Source organism: Eubalaena glacialis, chromosome 1 (genome assembly GCF_028564815.1).
Source record: "Eubalaena glacialis isolate mEubGla1 chromosome 1, mEubGla1.1.hap2.+ XY, whole genome shotgun sequence".
NCBI classification, from domain to species: Eukaryota; Metazoa; Chordata; class Mammalia; order Artiodactyla; family Balaenidae; genus Eubalaena; species Eubalaena glacialis.
Window position 1 is genome coordinate 89124636 of NC_083716.1, and position 25740 is coordinate 89150375.

The window sequence follows — 25740 nt, forward strand, 5'->3', positions numbered from 1 at the left end:
ATCCATTCATTCATTCATTCACTCAGCTACTGCACACCAAGCAGGCACTCGCTGCTAGGCACTGCCATCAACGCTAGAAACACCACAGTGAAAAAGGAGCGTGAAATAAGTGGGTATTTGTAAAAATCCTTAAAGCAGTGCCTGCTATCTGGGAACTATTGGGTTATTGCTTAAACAGAATGAATAAAATAAAACAGACACGGAGCTTACATTCCAAGTGGGGAAAGAGGCAAAGAAGTAAGTATGATACGGCAGCTGCTGATAAGGGAAAAGGGACCATACGTGTATCAGGCGAGGGCTGCCACTGTAAATAGGGTGGTCAGGGGAGACCTCCTTGAGACGGCGACAGTACAACAAAGACCCGGCAGAGGTGAGACTACACGAAAAGTAAAACGAGAGAAAAGGACCAGCCTGATGCCAGGGCTCTGGCTTGGTCAATTGGCAATGGACAACACCAGAAAAAAAAGATTTGGGAGGACAGAAAATTAAGTTCACTTTCCAACATGTAGAGCTGGACTTGTCTTTAAGATATCCAAGTGGAGTTGCCCAATAGAAGGTGGTCGTGAGGGGCAGGAATTCACGAGGTGGAGGATAGAGATCCAGCCAGGAGTGGGTCTCAGCTTCTAGAGGCTGCCCACGTTCCCCAGCTCACGGCCCCCTCCTTCCAGCCTCAAAGCCAGCAATCCCGTGTCCGGTCATTTCCTGCCTCAGGTTTCTCCACCTCCCCTTCCGCCTCATCTCTCCTCTGTTTCCAGCCGAGAAAGTCCTCTGCTTTCAAAGGCGCTTATGATTAGATTGGGCCCCTTTTTATAATCCAGGACACTCTCCCTTCCTCAAGATCCTTAACCTCAATCATGTCTGCAAAGCCCTTTGTAACATCACATATTCATAGATTCTGGGGATCAGGGCGTGGATATCTTTGGGGCCATTATTCTACCTAGTATGCCAGCCACGTAGCATGACAAGAAAAGGTAGCTGGGGACAGAATCCCAAAAGGAACAAAACCTTAAAACGATGGGCAGAGAAGGGGGAGCTGGCAAATATGACAAAGATGGAGTGGCCAGAGAAGCAGCAGGACCCCCAGAAGGGCAGGGTCTACGGAAGCAAATGAAGGATGAAGTCTCCCTAAGTGTCACCAGGACTAGACACTGCCAAGAATGCTGGAAAGGATCGCCTGGCTTTACAATAAAAGGATTACTGGGGATCTACAACTGCCTTCACACACACACACACACACACACACACACACACACACACTCTCTCTCTCTCTCTCTCTCTCAGAAACCCCTCTTTCACATGGCTTCCTACCAGGCTGCTGTGCCCCAGGCTGCTGCCCACCAAGCCCCACCCAGTACTGGCCAGCAGAGCTGCGTGGAGGGGAAAGGGCTTCGATGGTGTCACACAGGCTGGGTGCCAGGACCTCACCCAACAGACATGAGCCTGGTTTTGAAATAATCAGCCTGACTTGCATCCCACATGCTCACTCTCCCTTCTGGGGAACAAAATGAAATCTCCACGTGAGAAGTAGGAAAGGATGGAGCCCCTTCCTACTAAATCTGCAGAGATTGATCCCCCCCGATACGGGAAACACTAAATGCTGATGGAAAATCTATTCTCCAATCCCCATAGTTTCCTGGCATTTGTTTTAGGTATTTAAAATGCATTTGCTTTGACTCTAGGATGGGTAATAAGTTAATGTCCTAGATATTAAGGAAGAGGTAGGTATAAAATCATTGGCTTAAAATGATCCCAGTGAAACCATTTCTTCTGACAAGATCATACAATACACTTTCCCAGTGAGCCATACATAACTGGCTCAACTCTGTAATAAAGCGGGGCTGCAGGTTTAACAGAAGACAGAACCTGTTCCACCACAGATTAAAGTGTAATTTTCCTCCTGCATCACCTTGTGGTTGAGGGATTGCAGTGTCTTTTTTCTGATACTCTTTCTGTCATCGGACCCAGAGATAAGTGAGCAGTTTCTCCTTATCACGGGGCCACGTTATAAATATGTGAGTTGGATGGTGACCCCTTTGACCAAAATGAAAAAGAAAAGATAGGAAGTCTCAGCCATGTTTTTGATTTTACAGACAATACCAGAAAGGCCCTGTTACCATCTCAGGATCCCATTAAGGTTTTAACAGGGAGTTAGTTTTAAGGGTTATGAAAGTAGATCTGTTTTGTTTAAATATCAGGAAATAGGGTTTCCCTGGTGGCGCAGTGGTTAAGAATCCACCGGCCAATGCAGGGGACATGGGTTCGAGCCCTGGTCCGGGAAGATCCCACATGCCATGGAGCAACAAAGCCCGCATGCCACAACTACTGAGCCTGAGCTCTAGAGCCCGCGAGCCACCACTAGCGCAGCCCGCGCACCGCAACGAAGAGCAGCCCCCGCTCGCCGCAACTAGAGAAAGCCCGCACGCAGCAACAAAGACCCAACGCAGCCAAAAATAAATAAATAAAATAAATTTATTTTTAAAAATATCAGGAAATAACATGGGTGAAACTCCTATGGACTTATTCTTTTCTTTTTAAATTTATTGAAGTATAGTTGCTTTCATATATTGTGTTAGTTTCAGGTGTACAGCACAGTGATTTGGTTATACATATACATGTATCTACCTATATTCTTTCTTTTCTGATTCTTTTCTGTTATAGCTTATTACAAGGTATTGAATATAGTTCCCTGTTGGGTTTGTTCTTTTTTTAAAAAAATAAATTTATTTATTTTTGGCTGCGTTGGGTCTTTGTTGCTGTGCGCGGGCTTTCTCTAGTTGCGGTGAGTGGGGGGCTACTCTTCATTGCGGCGTGCGGGCTTCTCATTGCAGTGGTGTCTCTTGCTGCGAAGCACAGGCTCTAGGCACGAGGGCTTCAGTAGTTGTGGCACGTGGGCTCAGTAGTTGTGGCTCGCAGGCTCTAGAGCGCAGGTTCAGTAATTATGGCACACGGGCTTAGTTGTGGGATCTTCCCGGACCAGGGCTCGAACCCGTGTCCCCTGCATTGGCAGGTGGATTCTTAACCACTGTGCCACCAGGGAAGCCCTGGGTTTGTTCTTAATTACAGGTGTTGGGATCCAGGGACATTAAGGAAAGTGGCCTCGGCCTCTGGTGTGACATTTGCCATTTTGACGGTTGAATATTTTGAGACAGGTTTGTCCGCCTTTTCGTAAACCCAGCCCTGCCAGTTTCACACCTATACCATTTTAATTACGTGATTCTTTTTGTCATCTACCTTCCACCGATAAAAACGTTTAAAAACTCACTTAAAACAAAGACTACAATGTTGTCGCTGCTTTCCATGGTGTGGGTGGAGGGCCTGCAGAGGGACAAGATCTACCCCATATAATTGCACGTGGTCGCCTGGTGCCCAGAAGTGCATCGCTGACTCCTGGACAGAGCGTACTGCTTTGTCCTCTGTGACATGCCCACCTCTATCCCTGCTTGGCCGGAGAGTGACAACAGTGCCCAAGCGTCTGCCCTGAGGGGTTGCAGAACTAGGAACTGGGGCCAGGAGGGGCTGGATGCTGGGTGAGCACAGGCAGGATGAAAATAGCTGGTCTGTGTGGGAGATAGCAGAGGGTGGCTGAGCTGGGTACAAGGTGCTGCGGGTAAGTTCCATACATTCAACTAGGTGAGTGTTCAGTCATGCACCAAAAATATGGGAAAATCATATTTTGCATGCATTTTCCATTAAATGTTGTGCATTGTACATTTATATAGACTCAAATCAGGCAGTATATATATACACACACACACACATATATATATAACTTTATAACATTATCTATTTTATTTCATGGGCAGCTTAAGAGATTTTCAAGGGCAATTTTAAATGTGCTTAATTTTTTTTTCCCACGTGTCTCGCGGGATCTTAGTTCCCCGACCAGGGATTGAACCCGAGCCACGGCAGTGAAAGCACCAAGTCCTAACCACTGGACTGCCAGGGAACTCCCTAAATGTGCTTAATTTTTGCCTAAAGTGTTACCTTTAGAACCCAACCCCTGCACAAGGTGCATGTCTCTCTACCAACTGACCTGGCTTTGTAAGGCTGACCAGTTAACACCAGGATTAGACAGGGATGCAAAGTAGTTGAAAGGTGTTGTCCTGGCTTTCCTGGTAAAAGGCTTTACGCAGGTGTGTTCCCTGAAGTCAGCTCTCTGTCGTTGAGCAATACTGTGAAGGACAACATGTGCAATTCGGGAGATGTTCCCGCCCTTCAATCTAAACTCTTCCTGCTTTGGAAAATTCAGGATCTGAATTTTGAGAACCACTTTAATAAAATGTAGCACTTTCTCCCCACCCTTTTGTGGATTTATTTCCCTTGTATTCATAAGATTGTTGAAAAAGAAAATCTGTGTTCAAAAAAAAAGGAAGGACCCACCCACCATTGTTCCCAAGTGGCTTGACTTCCCTAGTCTTCTGTCACTTGCATATTATACTGTGGGGAATGTGCTCCAGTCCCTGGAGGCTCGGCTCAGTGCTCCCCATAAACCCCAGACAACAGATGGGATCATCCTGCTGTATTAAGATGTCCTGAACTCTCTTTACCACAATCCTGCCTTGTCCCATTTTGGCAAGAGCTCTCTCTGAATGTGAGCACACAAGGCCTGTGTCATTTATCTCTCTGGCTCAGACCCAATCAGGAGTTAATCCCTGCAGGCTGTGCAAACAAGAGCAGGAGGCTCAGAGATAAACCCTTTCCTCGGTCCACCAAACCTCTCTCTAAATCAACTCCAGTGGAAGTTACATGTCCAGAGTAAGCTCTGTCCTCCAGTGGGGGGAGCCTGGACACCCCCTTCACTGCCTGGAAGCTTCAGATCACCTCCTCGGAAATGGAACTCAAGCTTCGATTGCGAAATTTAATCATTTCCCATCCAATCAAAATAAGAATATATATATTTCTAATGGAGTCGCCTTGCTGTAGAGCAGAAATTAACACAACATTGTAAATCAAATATACTTCAATTAAATGTTTCAGAAATTTAAAAAATAAGGAACTACACATTTTCTATCATTTCATCAAATCATTCACATAAGACACCTAAGAATAATTGATTTAACTGTTTTTTATCCAATTAAGTGGCAATATATAAAATACACATCTTTCAACTTCAAAGGACTGTATATTTAAGAAAAACTAACACAAAAAAGATTTCACCTTCTAAGTTTAGTAGAAGGAAACTTCTACTACTTCCCTTCTCAGAGGGAAGTTTATAGCAATACAAGCCTACCTCAAGAAACAAGAAAAATCTCAAATAAACAATCTAACATTACATCTAAAGGAACTAGAGAAAGAAGAAAAAACAAAACCCAAAGTTAGTAGAAGAAAAGAAATCATAAAGATCAGAGCAGAAATAAATGAAATAGAAACAAAGAAAATAGCAAAGATCAATAAAACTAAAAGCTGGTTCTTTGAGAATATAAAGAAAATTGATAAACCATTAGCCAGACTCATCAAGAAAGAGGGAGAGGACTCAAATCAATAAAATTAGAAATGGAAAAGGCCAAGTTACAACAGACACTGCAGAAATACAAAGCATCCTAAGAGACTACTACAAGCAGCTCTATGCCAATAAAATGGACAACCTGGAAGAAGTGGACAAATTCTTAGAAAGGTACAACCTTCCAAGGCTGAACCAGGAAGAAATAGAAAATATGAACAGACCAATCACAAGTAATGAAATTGAAACTGTGATTAAAAATCTTCCAACAAACAAAAGTCCAGGACTAGATGGCTTCACAAACATTTAGAGAAGACCTAACACCCATCCTTCTCAAACTCTTCCAAAAAATTGCAGAGGAAGGAACACTCCCAAACTCATTCTATGAGGCCACCATCACCCTGATACCAAAACCAGACAAAGATACTACAAAAAAAGAAAATTACAGACCAATATCACTGCTGAACATAGATGCAAAAATCCTCAACAAAATACTAGCAAACAGAATCCAACAACACATTAAAAGGATCATACACCATGATCAAGTGGGATTTATCCCAGGGATGCAAGGATTCTTCAATATATGCAAATCAATCAATGTGATACACCATATTAACAAATTGAAGAAGAAAAACCATATGATCATCTCAATAGATGCAGAAAAAGCTTTTGACAAAATTCAACACCAATTTATGATAAAAACTCTCCAGAAAGTGGGCACAGAGGGAACCTACCTCAACATAATAAAGGCCATATACAACAAACCCACAGCAAACATCATTCTCAAAGGTGAAAATCTGAAAGCATTTTCTCTAAGATCAGGAACAAGACAAGCATGTCCACTCTCACCACTATTATTCAACATAGTTTTGGAAGTCCTAGCCACAGCAGTCAGAGAAGAAAAGGAATCCAAATTGAAAAAGAAGAATTAAAACTGCCACTGTTTGCAGATGACATGATAATATACATAGAGAATCCTAAAGATGCCACCAGAAAACTACTAGAGCTAATCAATGAATTTGGTAAAGTTGCAGGATACAAAATTAATGCACAGAAAATCTTGCATTCCTATACACTAATGATGAAAAATCTAAAAGAAACACTCCCATTTACCATTGGAACAAAAAGAATAAAATACCTAGGAATAAACCTACTTAGGGACACAAAAAGACCTGTATGCAGAAAACTATAAGACACTGCTGAAAGAAATTAAAGATGATACAAACAGATGGAGAGATATACCATGTTATTGGATTGGAAGAATCACTATTGTGAAAATGACTCTACTACCCAAAGCAATCTACAGATTCAATGCAATCCCTATCAAATTACCAATGGCATTTTTTACAGAACTAGAACAAAAAGTCTTAAAATTTGTATGGAGACACAAAAGACCCTGAATAGCCAAAGCAGTCTTGAGGGAAAAAAACGGAGCTGGAGGAATCAGGCTCCCTGACTTCAGACTATACTACAAAGCTACAGTAATCAAGACAACATGGTACTGGCACAAAAACAGAAATATAGATCAATGGAACAGGATAGAAAGCCCAGAGATAAACCCACGCACCTATGGTCAACTAGTCTATGACAAAGGAGGCAAGGATATACAATGGAGAAAAGACAGTCTCTTCAATAAGTGGTGCTGGGAAAACTGGACAGCTACATATAAAAGAATGAAATTAGAACACTCCTTAACACCATACACAAAAATAAACTCAAAATGGATTAGAGACCTAAATGTAAGACCGGGCACTATAAAACTCTTAGAGGAAAACATAGGAAGAACACTCTTTGACAAAAATCACAGCAAGATCTTTTTTGATCCATCTCCTAGAGTAATGGAAATAAAAACAAAAATAAACAAATGGGACCTAATGAAACTTAAAAGCTTTTGCACAGCAAAGGAAACTACAAACAAAATGAAAAGACAACCTGCAGAATGGGAGAAAATATTTGCAAACGAATCAACAGACAAAGGACTAATCTCCAAAATATATAAACAGCTCATGCAGCTCAATATTAAAAAAAAACCCAATCCAAAAATGGGCAAAAGACCTAAGGAGACATTTCTCCAAAGAAGACATACCGAGAAGCACATGAAAAGCTGCTCAACATCACTAATTATTAGAGAAATGCAAATCAAAACTACAATGAGGTATCACCTCACACCAGTTAGAATGGGCATCATCAGAAAATCTACAAACAACAAATGCTGGAGAGGGTGTGGAGAAAAGGGAACCCGCTTGCACTGCTGGTGGGAATGTAAATTGATACAGCCACTATGGATAACAATATGGAGGTTCCTTAAAAAACTAAAAATAAAATTACCACATGACCCAGCAATTCCACTACTGGGCATATACCCAGAGAAAACCATAATTCAAAAAGACACATGCACCCCAATGTTTATTGCAGCACTATTTACAATAGCCAGGTCATGGAAGCAACCTAAATGCCCATCGACAGACGAATGGATAAAGAAGATGTGGTACATATATACAATGGAATATTACTCAGCCACAAAAAGGAACGAAATTGGGTCATTTATAGAGACGTGGATGAATCTAGAGACTGTCATACAGAGTGAAGTAAGTCAGAAAGAGAAAAACAAATATCGTATATTAACGCATATATGTGGAACCTGAAAAATGGTACAGATGAACGAGTTTGCAGGGCAGAAACAGAGACACAGATGTAGAGAACAAACATATGGACACCAAGGGGGGAAAGCGGCAGGGGGGTGGTGGTGGTGGTGGTGGGATGAATTGGGAGATTGGGATTGACATATATACACTAATATGTATAAAATGGATAACTAATAAGAACCTGCTGTGTAAAAAATAAAATAAAATAAAATTAAAAAAAAAAAGGTTTAACATATGAATTTGGGGGGGGACACAAACATTCGGTCTACAACACCCATAGATATGCTTAATGAAATATATTTCATTTTGAAAGAAGCCAGGTTAAAATGAGCTTGGCGTATTTTTTTCCAGAAATTCACAAATTCAGATACCATGAAATATCACAAAACTAGGGATAAGAATAAATGCTTTAAGAAGACGTAGCTGATGTTTCATAATCAAAAGGACAGATGCTTTACCCAGAATTGCTTTAGAGGTGGCAATAGATGGCTGGATAATTTATTTTGTGCAGGGTCATTTTTAGGCTCATTATTATAGTACTTACTTGTTTTTGCTTTCAAAGCAAGAGTCTGGGGCTTCCCTGGTGGCGCAGTGGTTGAGAATCTGCCTGCCAATGCAGGGGTCACGGGTTCGAACCCTGGTCTGGGAAGATCCCACATGCCGCGGAGCAACTAGGCCCGTGAGCCACAACTACTGAGCCTGCGCGTCTGGAGCCTGTGCTCCGCAACAAGAGAGGCCGCGATAGTGAGAGGCCCGCGCACCGCGATGAAGAGTGGCCCCCGCTTGCCACAACTAGAGGAAGCCCTCGCACAGAAACGAAGACCCAACACAGCCAAAAATAAATATAAAAGAAAAATAAATAAATAAATAAAAAAGAGCCTTCCTTAAATTTAAAAAAAAAAAAAAAAAGCAAGAGTCTGAAGCTCTTCTTATAATTGAGAGACTGTATAGTATAAGTTGTTAAGAGTAAGGCCTTGCACTCAGGCTAACCTGGGTTAGCTCTGACACTTATCAGCTCAGTCAACTTGGGCAAGCACGTCATTTCCTCTGAAAATCAGGTCAATACTTGTACTTCCCTCATAAAGTAGCTGTAAGGAGTCAAGGAAATAATGGGTACTCAGTAACTGTTAACTTTTATCATCTCCTGCTATTGTCATTATCATCAATTTCACTGTCATCATCATGACAGTGGCCATCAGCAGGTGGCCCAGGGACATTAGATAGCCTCCATTTCACATATCATTACAATGGGTTTTTCTAACATGAGTATAAATTGGGCTTAATTTGTAAAGGAGCTTCACAACCTGATTGGAGCTCTCCAGGGTTGAGAATCAGAGGCATGATATGATTTTTCACAGGTTGCAAGAAAAATAGAAGTTTTTAATTATAGTATATTAATACTAGATAAATATTAAATACATCTAGTATAAGACATATTATTATGAATTTTAGGATTATTTCATAGCCTCAGTCACTCACTGAACCTAGAATACTGAACAGACTTAAGAAATCAGCTCCTGAGGGGGCAGCGGGGTGAGGCAGAAAGAGGACAGCTGCAATTTGCACAACTCCAGAAGTACTGTGCACATGACCTCTAATGTGGATGGTGCCCCTGGAGTTGGGTGGTGCCACTGAGGCTCAGAGAAAGAGCATAGACAAAATGTGATCCAAACCCAGCCCCTGCCATGGGCTCAGGCATGTTACCAAACCTTACATTCACTTCCTAACATGTAAACTGAGAAAAATTATTCCTATGTGTTAGGTTACTGTCAGAATCAGACATTTAATTCAGACCATTTAATCAGATGGTCCTAATTATGCACCCCTAAGAGAAGACAAGAGACTCATGGTCATTTTGGTAGATTATTTTGCAAGGTTACATCTTCCTAGGTAGGGCTACCACTCTGCATAACTCTAAGGGCACCATTCTCAGGAATACCATGCTTTGACACCGCCACTGATTTAATAGGCACTTTGCTTGCAATTAATGACACTGCCACTAGGTGTCAGTGCCGAGCTATAACCACGTGGTACAAATAGTCTGGCTCCCCACGGGCAGCAGCAATACACAGGTCAATGCTGAAACTTAGCTATACAGCAAGTAGATTAATTGTGTGTCAGAACAGTGCAGACTTCCTATTGCTCTGGAAACACTTCTCAGCCTACTTTGGTTCATTCACTCACTCAATGAATCAACAAATATTTATGGACCCTGCTGGGAACTGCTGAGTCTGGTCAAAGGTTTAAGTCAACCCTCTCCTGGTCACTACGTCATAAGCAAGTCCCTAAGGCATCTTCTGTAGATCCACATGCCTACAAATGCATAATAACAGAAGGAGCTGTGCAGAGTTGAACACTCCTCTGTCTGAGATTAGCGTGATTCCTAACAGGGGCTTTGAACATCTTGAGTCCAGGCTGCTTCTGGCTTCTTTCATGCAAGGGACCACCAGGAAATCAGGACCACCTTAAAGAGGGCAGGGGTGGTCTGGCTCCACTCTGGGCAACCGAGAGTGAACTCAATCTCCTGGGATTCCTCCCAGGATAGGACATGACCCCAGGACTCAGCCAAAGTGGGTCTCTGAAGCACAGTCTAGTTTGGGAATCGATATTCAGAAGTAGACCAAAAGCAGAAGGACCCAAAGGGAAGCAACTTGCCCCACCTTGAGTTTGTCGGGTGAGATACAGGAAGCGCGATGCTGGCTACTCAAGCAGCATGTGGGGAAGTGACAGTAAATCTGAGTGGTTTCTGGGCCTCCATCCAGACCTCTGCTCACCTGTGGGCTCCTGAAACTAGACTTGCATCAGGCTGGCAATCTCCACTCAGTCCCCAAGCCATCAGCGCTTCCTACGACATCATTCTGCTTTCTTTCTGCCCAACAGCTGCAGCAAGCAACAGCCCTGAGTTCCCGGGTCCCCTGGTGCCCATCTGTGCTGATGGGTCCTTTGTCTCTTAGGACCCAGAACACATGTTTCCCCAGGGATGGGATGTTATAAGTGGTGGTTAGGATCTCAGACCGGCTACCAAAAGGCTGAGCGGGCCGCGTGGGGTAGTGACCAGGGCACAGCTCCCAAGGCCCACCGCTCAGCTGGAATCCTGCTGTCACTTCCCAGCCATGGGACTCTGGTCGACAGACTGATCCCCGTTATGCCTCAGGCTCATTGTGTAAAAGTGGATCAAGAGAACAGCAGTAACGTCACACCATTACGGTGAACACTCAACCTGTTTAACGTGCAAATCACTCAGAGGGATGCTGGGTGAAAAGAACACTGCACCAGCAGCCACAAGATCCACACGTGGCCATGGGCTCCCTGTGAACTTGAGCCTCTGAAGCTGCCACTAAACTTGTGTGACCTCACGTGCCTGATTTGTAAGTTGCAAGGGTTCAAATACCTGCTCTCTGAGGCCCTTCCAGTTCAAAGCCCAAAGGAAAATGTTAATGGGAACATTTTCTCAATTTGTTTTCTGAAATTCCCCATTTAACTTTTTTTCTTTTCTTTTCCAGTGATGTTGATAGTGAGTGCCTGCTTGATCTCAAATCCCCTGCCTTGTAACGGGTCCCAGAGGTTTTGGGTGACCTCTCACTCCAGGCTGGAGGTCCACAGCCTGTGGCTGGAGTGGACCTCCTCTGCCACTGAGACCCATATTGCAGTCAGGTTTGAGCAGCCACTGTCCCTGCCACGCCCCCATCAAATGCCCCTGAAATACAAGACCTGGGGAAAGTCGGGAGTAGTTGTCCCTCAAGGAAAAAGAAAATCTGGAATGCCCTCTTTTAAAGCACTTTCCTCTCGCAGTCTCCAGAGAAAACCAGGCTTCCCCTACATTTGTTTCTTTCTTCCCATCTGATTTTTAAAGCCACCAAAAGCCCCTCTTCTGCCCCCCTGAACTCCTGAGCCACACTGGGCTTCCTGACCCAGATCCACTGCAAACAGTCTGCAAAAAGCATCTGCTGGCGGGTCCTGAGCTTGGCGGTCCTGAGCACCTTCCCTTGGCTGTTCCGAGTAGGCTGATGACTTGCACTTGGACGAGCCGTCCCGTCTGTGCCCGGAGCCGGCCATGTGCTCTGGGCAGCGGGGCTGTGAGGCTTATTACTCCTGGGAAAAATAACAAGCCGGCAGCAGACTAACAGACGACAGCAGGAATGATTTAAGCCATTTTCGAAGTCTCCGGGTTAAAAATACATTCTTTTGGCTGTGTGATGGTGTATTGTGATCACGACTACTTGGGGACAGGATTTCCATATTTTGTCAGGAGTTGGGGAGGCGAGCAGGAGAGGAAGGATGGCGAGAACAATAGTGTGGCTCCGTGGACGGCTCGCACGATGCAAGCACAGGAGGGCATGGCCTTCCCACCGAGGACACCCAGGCAGAAAGCAAGCAGAGGGCATCTCCACATGCCACTCCGATGTTCATAGCAGCATTATTTACAAACAGGCAGGATATGGAAGCAACCTAAGTGTCCATCAATAGAGAAACGGTAAAGAAGATGTTATGCATATATATATACATATTCTATATATAGAGTCCATACATATATATAAAATGGAATACTGCTCAGCCATAACAAAGAATGCAACGACTTGGATGGACCTAGAGAGTTTTATGCTGAGTGAAATAAGTCAGACAGAGAAAGACAAATACTCTGTGTTATCACTTATATGTGAAGTCTAAAAAACAAAACAAACAAATGTATATAACAAAACAGACTCAGATGTGGAGAACAAACTCTCCACTGGTTACCAGTGGGGAGAGGGAAGTGGGGAGGGACAAGATAGGGGGAGAGGATTAAGAGATACAAACTACTATGTATAAAATAGATAAGCAACAAGGATACAGCACAGAGAAACACAGGCATCATTCTGTAATAACTTTAGGTGGAGTATAATCTATACAAATATGGAATCGCCGTGTGGTACACCTGAAACTAATGCAACATTGTAAATCAACTCTACTTCAATAACAATAAATAAGTAAAAAATAGATCAATAACCTGATGATCATGTCTCAATGTTCCTAATCTTGAAGTGTGCATATATGCCTCATGCTTTGGAGCAGCATTGGTCTTGGAATTATAGGCCAATAATGGACTATCAGTGGAGATCCTGGGACCCAGCTGCAGTAGGGTGGAAATCCAGACAGGGAATGAGAATGCTGAAGCTTCCCATCCTTTGTCTCAGAGAAAAGGGGATTCTCTTTGCAGTTAGACAGTGTTGAGTTAGAAGGACAATCCCTGGTGCTATCACTGTTGCCAAAGGCTTTATGATTAGGCTACAGAAACACACTGCAGCAAACACATGTGCCATCCACCGTGTGGGTGAAAACCATGGTACTTAAAACACTATTGTTGGACTATCTGGAATTCTAAGTAAAAATTCCAGGAAACCAATGGATTTCTGAGAAATGTACATGAAGTGATAAAGACAATGTATCATACCCCTTGGGAAAGTCTCATTTTTCAAAGCCAGTTTTTCTTAAAGGAGGTCACGAAGAGAGCATGAGAGTTGAATTCACATTTGAACCCTCTCTCCATCCAGGCTCTCAGTCCTTAGATTTGGCGGAAGATAAATCTCTGCCCCTGTCTTTCAATCCAAGGAGCTTCCTCTCTCTTTGTTCCCCTTGGCTTTCCTCCTACTGTGTGTAAAAGTATTATTGCCTGCCCTCCCCCAGCTCTCCTTCAGCCTGATCTCTTGACATTCAGACTCAAAGGCAGCCACTGAAACTGGGTCAGGTACAGATATGAGAGCCTGAGACCGATCACCAAGTTTATAAAAGTCACAACAGCTAAATCCCCAGATCCAGCTGTCCTGGGCCAGGAGGATAGACAGCTGTTGGAATGTGTAGGTAAGACAGTCATCCAGGAAGAGCCCTCTCCCCGCCATAACTGACGTTGTAACACTGGATCTGGCATTCGGACTTTTACTACCCTGAACTTTATATTCTATACTTCACTGAGATAACACACTAGTGTTTTTTATATAAACCTACTTTTGATATGAGTTTGGATTGTAGCAACATTCTATTGATTAATACCAATAATAATTCTATTGATTATTCCTAAATTAGCACCCTGTTCTCTGAAGTCTATCCACAAAGAAGAAATAAAAGTCGAAGAGCTTTTAATTTCAGTAGGTTAGCTGACAACAACATTCTGGGGTCCGGAAGGTTCTTGGAAGTGGAATAACTAATTCTCTGCAAGAACATCCCGTCTTCCTGGGGTTAGCAGTCACCGTAGCGGCAGTATTCATAGCTAGCTTGAATGGGGTGCTTATTATGAGTCAGGTATTGAATTCGTTTCCTGAAGCTGCTGTAACAACGTACCACAAACTGGGTGGCTGAAAATAACAGAAATTTATTGTCTCACAGTTCCACCAACCAGAGGTCCAAGATCAAGGTGTGATGGGGTTGGTTCCTTCCAGAGTCTCTGGGGAGAATCAGTCCCAGGTCTCTCTCCCAGTCCCTGGTGGTGGCCACCAACCCTCGGCATCCTTGGTTGCAGATGCCTTCACCTCCACATGGCTTTCCCCTCTGTGGTCTCTGTGCCTCAAACCTCCCTCTCCTTCCTCTTGAAAGAGGACCAGTCGTTGGATTCAGGGCCCATCCTAACTCCAGTATAATTCCATCTCAAGAAGCTAAAATTAATTATCTCTTCAAAGACCCTATTTCCAAGTAAATTCACATTCACAGGTACCAGAGGTTAGAACTTGGACATATCTTTTTTGCAGGGGGACACAAGTCACCCCATTACAGGTATAATAAGGGGGACTTTGTACGTGTTATCTCACTGGTGGAGGAAATCGCTGAGGTCATCTTGTCCCCTCCTCCATGACTGTGAACATTCTCTGCTATGATCCCTGACAGCAGCCAATCAGCTGCAGCCTGAACAACGCAGTACCAGGGAATTCTCGACTATGATGGAAGCCTTGCCAGCCTCAGACGGCTCTGGTGTTTCTAAAGATTTTCCTGGGTGCACATCACCATGGAGTTGCTAATCCTATTATCACCAACTTTTAGATAAAGAAGAGAGGCCAGCGCAGTCTCCTGTAGGAAGAATGCAGGGGAACAGGCAAAGTTTCCAGACAAGTTCTCAAGTCCCTCCGTAGCACCATCAAGATGAATCTCAAGCTGCCACCAGAATTATCTTGCCATATATAAGGCCATCCCAACTTCACCTTGTCCGTAAGACAGACAAATGCTGAGCTGACGGACACCAGGCAGCAAGAGAATCATTAAAAAAAAAAAAAAGTTGCAAGCATCCTTCCATTGTCTCAACAGGGCAGTTGCTTCCCTCTTCTGATTGGCCGGGGAATACCATGCGTCTCTTTAAGGAGAATTAGGGTTCCCAGTATCGCCCCTCTTCCTCTTCTGCATCATTCATGTGGCCAGTTATCCTCATGTCACCCACGCAGATGTATTCACACCCGCCCCACACACTCTCTGCGGAACATCACATTGAAAGTGTTTCATTAGATTTTCCAGGAGAATAGTTTTGCCCCGTAGGTAACTCTGGTGCTCAGATGTGGTCTCCTTTGACAAGAATGTTCCTTCCTTCCCGGTTCCAACACGTGAAGAGACTCACGGCCCCCCTTGTAGGTGCAGCTGTGCGTGCTCAGCCTGAAGGCCCCGGGGGCACAGGCGTGGGCTGTCCCCCCCAGGGACAGAGGGACAGTGAGGGGGGCACGCCTTTCCTTGGCCCTTTCTTCTGCTGCTTTCCTTGGATTGACGGTCGCCCTTACTCACCGGGGGAAAACGTTCATCTTTTTCCCTTTACATGTATTTATATAACCAGCTCCTTAAATTCTGTCATTAAATCGTTACTGAGCTTTCAGGGAAAATAAAGAGACATTGAAACAAGCCACCCTTAAGCCCGTAATACAGGAAAGAACAAATAAAGGGACACAGCAGGACTCGTCCAATGAACCCAAAAGAGTGCTCGGTTTTATGACTTCAGAAACCAAACACACACCCCTAAGCCCCCGCCAGGCCTCCTCTTGTGAAAACAGTGCTCCAGCCAGAACACGAAGCTGTTCAGAGCAGAATTCTTGCTTCTAGGTCTCAGGAGGCTCTCCTTCTCACCATCTGACGCCCTGTGTAAAGTCGTCATAGGAGGATCTCGAAAGCCACAGAGCTACCTGCCGACACCCTTCCTGCATGATGTAACACACGTGGACCAGATCCACACCCAGCAGCCATGCTTTCTTGGGCAGAAACCCGAAGAAGTAGTCTGTACGTGCACCCCACAGGTGCATCGGAAAGTGTGCACATGGGTGTGAAGTTTTCCAGTGAAGAAAACCACCCCAGGTGAGATGAGGTCTGCCCGCAGCAGTCAGTGAGGGAAGGTTCCTTCCCAGGCCCCAAAACATCGCAGAAGAAAGAAAGGCCACATTTCCCATCAAAAGTTTAAACTGTCGACACCTTGGAACACCTGGTGAGTGGGTGGGCTGGGAAGCAGGGTCCTTAGGAGAGCAAGTGTGCAGAGCCCCCGGAGCCCAAGGCCATGGTTTCCCACCTGCAGGAGAGCTAAGTGGTAACTGCCTGACTTCCTATTTGAGTCACTGTAGGAAAATTAAAACCATTCTGGTTTTTGTGAAAAATCAGTATCGCGTTTTCTCAAGCTGGGGATTGGCGGTTTGACTCCTGACTGCCATGATATTTTTGCCAGGTCGGGGCGGTGGGGGAGGAGGGCGAGAGTTTCTGAGTAGGTTGGAAACACAAAAGGTGTCCTAGAAGGAGCATCCTTCCTGGGGCTGGGCTTGAGGGGCTGCAAAGGCATCTCTCCTGGAGCCTGAAGGGAGGGACCTCCCGCCTCAGTGCTCCCCACGTGCGTCATTTCCGCTCCCTGTGTTCCTTCCAGACAGCAATGTAGCTCAGTGGTTAGGATGACTATTCAGTCTGGAATCAGGATGCCCCAAGGCCAACCCCAGCTCCGCCACTCACTTTTCGGTAAAGTAAACTTCTCCGTGCCCCAGTTCTCTATCTGTGAAAGGGGATTATGATGGTCCAAACCTCAGGGGCTCAATGTCAGGATCAAAAGCAACAATGCATGCAAAGACCTTAGGCTTGTATACAGTAAGCACTTAATAAATGTTAGCAATTACTGCTACCTTTCTGCCACCAAAACCTCACCCCAGCTCAAAGCTGAGTCGAGTTGAGCACCTACATGTACCGGCTATTCCCACAGCCCGAGCTGTATCCGAATGACCTCCTTTACCCTCCTGGGGACCCCACTGAGGAAGGCATTCATGTCATTTTTTTATCCTGATGAGGAAACCGAGGATGGTGGTGCAGAGCCAGGATTCACCCAAGTCCCTGTGCCTCGGAGGTAATGTTCTAGACGGCCACACGTGACTGTCCTCAACCAGGTAGAAATAATCTATTAAGTGGCTTCTCTGGGTGGTAGAAAAAGCAAAATGAGAAAAGAGAAACAATTCGAAATGGACACAAGTAGCCAGTGAGGATCCCACCTTGTTTCTTTAAGTAGACTTTTTGAAGAATCTGATCATGATACTATTTCTCTACAATCACCTTAATGAACATTAATTTACCAGAACCACTGTGGGTACAAAACAGAGCAAAAACAGTAGGTCAATACCTCCATCACTTTTCCCAAATTGAGAGCAAATGGCTGTTGACTCACGAAGTTTAAGGAAAGTAGATGTTAATGGTGCCCACATTGTTCTGCATGAGCTTCTCTGTGCTGGGGGTCTTGGAATCTCCCAGATTTTACCTGCAAGTCATATATGACAATCCCAGGGATGACAGCTGTCCTTGCAGCCCCGAACCAGGGCCCGAGGAAGGAGGGCAGCGCCTAGGGCCATGGTTCTCCACTCAGTAGGATTATTGACCGGATGAAATCAATTACAACATTTTGATGATGTCCAGATGCCCAGTTAATTTGAGTATCAGATAAACAATGCATATTTTTAACATAGAAGTATATTCTGAAATTGCGTGGGACATATTTTACTAAGAAATCATTCATAGGCACTAATGTTCATAGCAGACTATTCACACTAGCTGAAATGTGGAAGCAACCTAAATGTCCATCAACAGATGAATGGATAAATAAACTGTGGTATAGTCGTACATTGGAATATTATTCAGGCTTAAAAAGGAAGGAAATTCTGATGCATGCTACAGTATGAATGAAGCTTGAGGACATTATGCTAAGGGAAATAAGCCAAATGCAAAAGGACAAATACCATACGATTCCACTTACATGAGGTACCTAGACTAGTCAAATCCATAGAGACAGAAAGTAGAAAGGTGGTTGCCAGGGGCTGGTCGGGGGAAGGGCTGTAAGAGGAGGGGAGAGGGAGTTAGTATTTAGTGGGGATAGAATTTCAGTTTGGGACGATGAAAAGAGTTCTGGAGATGGATGGTGGTGAAGGCTGCACAACAAAGGAATGTACTTAATGCCACTGAACTTTATACTTAAAAATGGTTTAAATGGTCATTTTTATGCTGTGTATATTTAACCACAATAAAAAAAATGTTTACAGTTTATCTGAAATCCAAATTTAACTGGGTGTCCTGTGTTTTTATTTGCTAATTCCGGCAGCCCTAAGCCCAAGGGACATTTGGCAAAGTGTGGAGACATTTTTGATTGTCACGACTGGGGAGGCGGCACTGTTGGCATCTAATAGGCAGAGGCCAGAGATGCTGCTACACATCCTTCAATGCACTCACTGGACAGCCTCTATAACAAGAGTTATATGGTCCAAAACGTCGACAGTACCAAGGCTGAGAATCCCTGCTCTGGAGGGACGCAGGGAAACCCTCACAAGATGTTGCCTGGGACCTGGAAATCTAAACTTCAGCCACTGATCACAAACAATAGGTTCCCACAGGAAAATAAAAGTACACAAATCCTAGTTGTATCAAAGGACACCTAAAAATTGTTTTTAAACACTTCTCACGTTATTTTTATACGCAAAATTCTGTTTGTGAGAGAGACCGCAATAGCTATTACTCATAGCCAAAAATAGACGTCCTAACAGGACTCATTTTGACTCATTCCAATCAAGATTAAGAACTAATCAGAAAAGGTCTTTATATCCAGTCTCAGCAGCAATATGCCTGGTAAGGCACTTCAGCCACAAAAACAAAAAATAGGAAATTAGCTAAGGATGGATTAGCTAATCCCCACAGCAAAGTTCCATGCAGTAGACATGCACTTCGGCCACTGTGACAAAAACACCCCAGTGGCAAGCCAGGGAGAAGCTTAGCTGTCCCCATGTGACCTTCCATTCACTCGCTAAACCTTTTAAGCACAAAAAGAAAAGAAAATCCACCAAGAACTTGAGAACGGCACAGCGAAGTCTGAAACACATTTCTCACTGTTATGGATGATAACAGAAATGGATATTTTATTAATGCTGAATTAAGAATCAAAGACAAAGGAGCGGCTTATTGTCAAAGCTGTCTTAACAACAACAAAACAAAATTAGTGTCACTGAGCTGTGTATAAATTACACAGATGATCCATCAAGAAAATCAATCAGGGCTTCCCTGGTGGCGCAGTGGTTGAGAATCTGCCTGCCAATGCAGGGGACACGGGTTCGAGCCCTGGTCTGGGAAGATCCCACGTACCGCGGAGCAGCTGGGCCCGTGAGCCACAACTACTGAGCCTGCACGTCTGGAGCCTGTGCTCCGCAACAAGAGAGGCCGCGATAGTGAGAGGCCCGCGCACCGGGATGAAGAGTGGCCCCCACTCGCCACAACTAGAGAAAGCCCTCGCACAGAAACGAAGACCCAACACAGCCATAAATAAATAAATAAATACTTTTAAAAAAAAAAGAAAGAAAGAAAATCAATCAGTGAGGAGAGAAAATAGTATTTCCTGCTTCTTCAAAACCATCAAGATTCATTCATCAACAAAGACTTTTTAGTGCAACCAGAAGGGTGACGTCTGAAAGAAAATAGACATTGGACAAGTTAAGCGCTAAAGGCTGGAAAATCACAATTTTTTTTTAAATTGTGGGGCTTTATAGAATGTTATACCAGGAAAAAACTCTATGGAGAAGGGAATGTAGAAAACATATAAATAAGAAAGGAAATCTATAGCCAAAATTAGGTCACAATGGGACAGCTGCTACTGAGGTTTCAGAGGCAGGTGCAGGTGTACAAGTGCACGCTACCTCACAGGTGTGGAACTTTGCCTGTTTCCTCTGCCTGCTCCCATCTCTTTCCTTCCTTCCTCAACTGTCCCTTCCTTCCTGCTGGCCTAGGGTCTCACAGCCCCTGTAAGCATTCAAAGAGCCATTAAAAAATTTCAAGGAACCCTCAGAGCAAGAGAGATCTATTTCTCCTGAACGGGGGTCCTACAGGATAACTGCAGGTGAAATGCAAACTTTAAAGCCATCCTGAGATTTTACAAATGTTCTATTCCCAAATAACACCAGCTCTGTACCAGTTACCTACAGTCCCACGTGTAACACACGAGAGTGCAGAGGCAGGGTGAGGGCTATGACCTGACTTGATTGGAATGCAACCGTCACAAGCTCTGCGCCTGGAACACAACCCAGAACAAGGCATCAAATCTGAACAGTCACCCAGGAGCCTACAGGGAGGTCACAGGGTTTGTGAAGCTTGTAGATCGACAGCCACTCAGTTCAGGATCTGTCTCTAGTCAATTCAATGAACACTTAGAGTTCTAAATGGTCTTGGTTCTCTCATTTCTGAGGTGCCATCAGATGAAAACAAACACATTAAATAGGAAAGAGCTGAAATAGACAGGAACATCGCTCGTACAAATATAGGTCGTAGCCTGGATGGGGGGAAAGGGAAGAAAATGGAAAACGACGAAGGTGACCACAACTTGAAACACAGCAGCCCCGCAGCCTTATGTGAAGGGGCCCCGGCCACACACTGCTCCGCAGACCCTGAGGATATCACCCTGCAGACAAAGTCATGAACTTGGAGTCAGATGTTCCGGTTCCAGTTCTAATTTTTGCTGTTACAAGCACAAGTAATTTAGCTTCTTGGAATCTCAGCTTCCTTCAATCATAAAATGAAGATAATCACATTGCCCCTCCTGATCGCCATGTTCAGCATGAAAACGGTCTTAGAAATAAAGTGTGATCATATGAACAGTCAAAGGATACTACTTAACTAATAATTAGTATTCATAATATTAACCCTAATTCATCAAGAAGAGGTTAAAGTCTGTGTCTGGAAAGCAAATACCTTATTTTTTTATAACCATGCAGGAAGGGTGAAGGGTAGGCTCTGTAGGGGGAGCAAAATTGGCCACCCCAAAATGTGCCACTCTGGTATGCGGATTACTTGGAACTGAAAACAATCAAGACCCAAAAGACTAAGGCAGAAATTTTAACCTCCCCCTCACTGACTAAGAGAATTTGGAGAGCGGACCTGTCCCAGGAAGGGGGCGCTCACATCCATCAGTAGAGTATGAACTAGGTGGGGAGACAGGGAGGAATCTAGCAAAGCCTGTTTGTTAAAGTTCCTCCCTGTGTCCCATTGTTTCTTTCAGCCCAGCAAACATCTGTTCAACAAACACGTGCTTTTCCGTCTTCCTGTGAACTGTCTTCCCCGACATCCCCCAGGCCCCTTAGCTCAGAATAGCATAGCCTCAATTGCCTGACTGTCCTCATATTCTCATGGAGCCCCTGTATGTAAGTAAATTTGTTTTTTCTCCTGTTAATCTGTCTCTAGTCAATTTAATTATTAAGCCAGCCAGAAGAACCTAGAAAGGTAGAGGAAAATTGTCCCTCCCAAATGGCTCGTCTCTCTGAGGTCAGCCACTGTGCTCCCCAAGCCCCACCCTGCCCTCTCCCACCCCTACTCCTGACCCATCCTGGTTTCCCCTGGCCTGCAGCATCCAGAGGAGAAAGACACAGGAGGAGGAGGAGGAGGAGACATGCTCGTTCCTGCATAACCTCAGGAAAGCAAACAGAGCTCTTAACCTGAATTTTCCTCATTATAAAAATGCCTGCCTATGTGATTCTTAACTGCACATTATCCTATTTGGAGCCCACAGTATTACATAAAGCATCTTGGAAGCCCTAACACACTCCGCAAATGCAAGAGATCACTGTGATTCATATTACCCGACGCATCAGGCAGTAACACACACCTGTATTTTCTTTACGGAAAGTGAGATATATTCGTTCAGTGAGAATGAAATACACTCCTTCTCAAATTTGATTTCTCCTCAGTAGAACAGAAGCCTTTCAAACAATTAGCTCTGTCCGATAAAGCCGCAGGAAAAAGATGGAATGATCCTTTATCGAGCATATTCGAGAGAGGTAGCCTTCATTACGTGAAAGGATCATGTGAGCCCTGATATTTCCAACTCTTGGAGTTTTCTTAATCTTTGTTCTTAATGATTAAATGACGAAGTATTTGCGTTTTAATATTATGATGATTCCCTCCAGCTTTTCCATTTCCATTTCTATGTCACACCCCAAAAGAGGGTGTGGATGACCCAACTAGTCACTGAGAAGAGGCATTTCTGGCACAATGGAATCCATATAAAAAAGCAAATCCTGAGAAGATGTCAGTGGGGTTTATGACCCTTGTGGAGAGCAGGTGCACAGAAGCCCACCTACCGGTCCAAGTTCTCGCCTGCTAGGCAACCCCTGGTAATCAACTCATCCGACAATGCTCGGCCACTGGAGCCAAACTGAATTCACCTTCTCAAGGAGAATAAATTCTTTGTCTACAGTATCTGCATCATTAACAAGAGCAGTGGATTAAATACAGCTCTAGCAGCTTTTCTAGACCAAAAAGAAATGTCCAAAGAAAAGAAAGATGTAGCATCAAATAAGAGGTCTCAGGTCAAACGAAATGTGCCTCTGTGGGTCACAGGAGGCAACGCTGTGCTGTGCAAATCCTACGCGGGAGAAATGGCAGAGATTTGAGATCCAAGAACTCTGAATCCTTCTAAAAAATTTCAACCTACGCAGTTTGATGCTATGGTGCCTCCTTGGAGAATTCAGTTAGGTGACTTCCATGTGAAAACTTTCTACTACTCTTTTCTATCTCAGCTAAAAATTAGTGAAACTTCTTTTTTTATTTTATTGACGTATAGATGATTTACAATGTTGTGTTAATTTCTGCTCTACAGCAAAATGATTCGCATATATATATATATATACACACACATATATACATTCTTTTTCATATTCTTTTTCATTATGGTTTATCACAAAATATAGTTCCCTGTGCTATACAGTAGGACCTTGTTGTTTATCCATCCAATATATAATAGTTTGCATCTGCTAACCCCAAACTCCCAATCCTTCCCTCCCCCTCCCCCTCTCCCCCTTGGCAACCACAAGTCTGTTCTCTATGTCTGTGAGTCTGTTTCTGTTTTGTAGATATGTTCATTTGTGTCATATTTTAGATTCCACATATAAATGATATCATATGGTATTTGTCTTTCCCTATCTGACTGACTTCACTTAGTATGATAATCCCTAAGTCCATCCACGTTGCTGCAAACAGCATTATTTCATTCTTTTTTATGGCTGAGTAATATTCCATTATATATATGTACCACATCTTCTTTATCCATTCATCTGGACATTTAGGTTGTTTCCATGTCTTGACTATTGTGAATATTGCTGCTATGAACATAGGGGTGCATGTATCTTTTCAAATTATGGTTTTGTCCGGATATATGCCCAGGAGTGGGATGTGAAACTTCCTATGCTGCCAGGATTCTAAGTTGTTCTGTGGAGAAGAGCTATTCTTTATAATCCTGTAAAAGCTGCTGCTGACACTCCCCAGGCTGTTTTCAGAGGTACGATCCACCCTTATAGGAAATGCCCATGGGCTGCTGGGAGGAACAAGTACAGATTCATGCCACCCAGGTCCTCTGGGAACTGCGGCTGGGGGATGCCTACACTGACCTTCAGACAGAGAGGCTAACAAGAGGCTGTGCCTCCCAATATCCAATCTCCTGTCCACCCACAGAATAGGGCTTGCAGCTGGGCCCCTCAGAATACATTTCTTGAGTTGAGTTTGGGGGTTATTGGAGGCTGCCGGAGCTACCGCCGCCACCGCTTCCCTCCGCGTTTGATCATTTGCAATGTCAGGCTGTGACAACTTAAACACGGATTTCTACCAGACAAGTTACAGCATCGATGACCAATCACAGCAGTCCTATGATTACGGAGGAAGTGGAGGACCTTACAGCAAACTATGCTGGCTATGACTACTCGTACCAAGGCCGGTTTGTCCCTCCAGACATGATGCAGCCACAACAGCCGTACACCGGGCAGATTTTCCAGCCAGCTCAGGCATATACTCCAACTACGCCTCAGCCATTCTATGGAAACAACTTTGAGGATGAGCCACCTTTATTCGAAGAACTAGGTATCAATTTTGATCACATCTGGCAAAAAACACTCACAGTGTTACACCCATTAAAAGTAGCAGATGGCAGCATCATGAATGAGACTGATTTGGCAGGACCAATGGTTTTTTGCCTTGCTTTTGGAGCCACATTGTTACTGGCTGGCAAAATCCAGTTTGGTTATGTATATGGGATCAGTGCAATCGGATGCCTAGGAATGTTTTGTTTATTAAACTTAATGAGTATGACTGGTGTTTCCTTCGGCTGTGTGGCAAGTGTCCTTGGATAGTGTCTTCTTCCTATGATCCTGCTTTCCAGCTTTGCAGTGATATTTTCTTTGCAAGGAATGGTAGGAATCATTCTCACTGCTGGAATTATTGGATGGTGTAGTTTTACTGCTTCCAAAATTTTTATTTCTGCATTAGCCATGGAAGGACAGCAACTTCTAGTAGCATATCCTTGTGCTTTGCTATACGGAGTCTTTGCCCTAATTTCTGTTTTTTGAACTGAATTTATCTGGGATGTGGACATCATTGGGCCAAATAGCAAAAAGGACTTCGAACTCTTAAATCAGACCAGCAAACTGCTACAGTACAACTCTCGTGCAGATCTGATATTTGACTCTTGGAGCAATGGAAGTAAATATGTATCTTTTGTTCATTTTTATAGAACTTTTGAATACTATATTGGATTTACCTGCAGTATGACTAGGTTTAAATGTTTGTGCTAATACAAATAAGAAGTGCTATTTCTTTCATGTTCCTGTAGCCTTAGAAAAACAGCTCTTCTCCTTGCTAATTATATATTATGATGTTTTTGATGGATTTTTATCAACTGTGGGAAACTAACCACAGAGATAATAATCTTTCTTAAAAACAACCCATAATAAAGAAGACATAAGACTTATTGGAGAAGTATTTTTCCAAGGAGTTAGGAAATAAAAATTACCTGTATTCTCAAGTCAGGTGCAGTTGAAGCAAAAAAGTGATCCCAATGTAAAGTTTTATGAGTTTGCACTTCAAAAGTTTGACAGTCCTCTAAATTATCTCATGGAATTTTAGCTAAATTCAGCGATACAAGTAGTTCACAGTCTACCTTACTGTAGACGTGAAATGTGAACATCTCTTCAGATACTAGCATTAACTAAACCATAGTGACCTAGACTCCACATTAATGCTCATAATTGGATCTCCATGTTTCCCAGGAAAAAGAAAATCACTAACCTTTTTTGCGAAGAATGTTTAAAATGTCACAGTTTCAGTATTTCAGTTATCAATGTAAAGTACATTTGATGCTTATTAATTAAAATTTTCCCAATTAATTAAAAAAAAAAAAAA

At 43.6% G+C, this 25740-nt stretch overlaps 2 protein-coding genes across 4 annotated transcripts in view; one reads left to right on the top strand and one right to left on the bottom strand.

The window, feature by feature from the left end:
- DISC1 (DISC1 scaffold protein) overlaps window positions 1-25740 on the bottom strand; it is a 362726-nt gene that overhangs the window by 89475 nt on the left and 247511 nt on the right. The gene's annotated exons all lie outside the window — the stretch shown is intronic.
- Window positions 24137-24926, top strand: LOC133096833 (protein YIPF5-like). The gene is given in 2 exon segments (XM_061198626.1): window positions 24137-24246; window positions 24248-24926. Coding segments are annotated over 2 exon segments (771 nt in total). The 3' UTR covers window positions 24909-24926.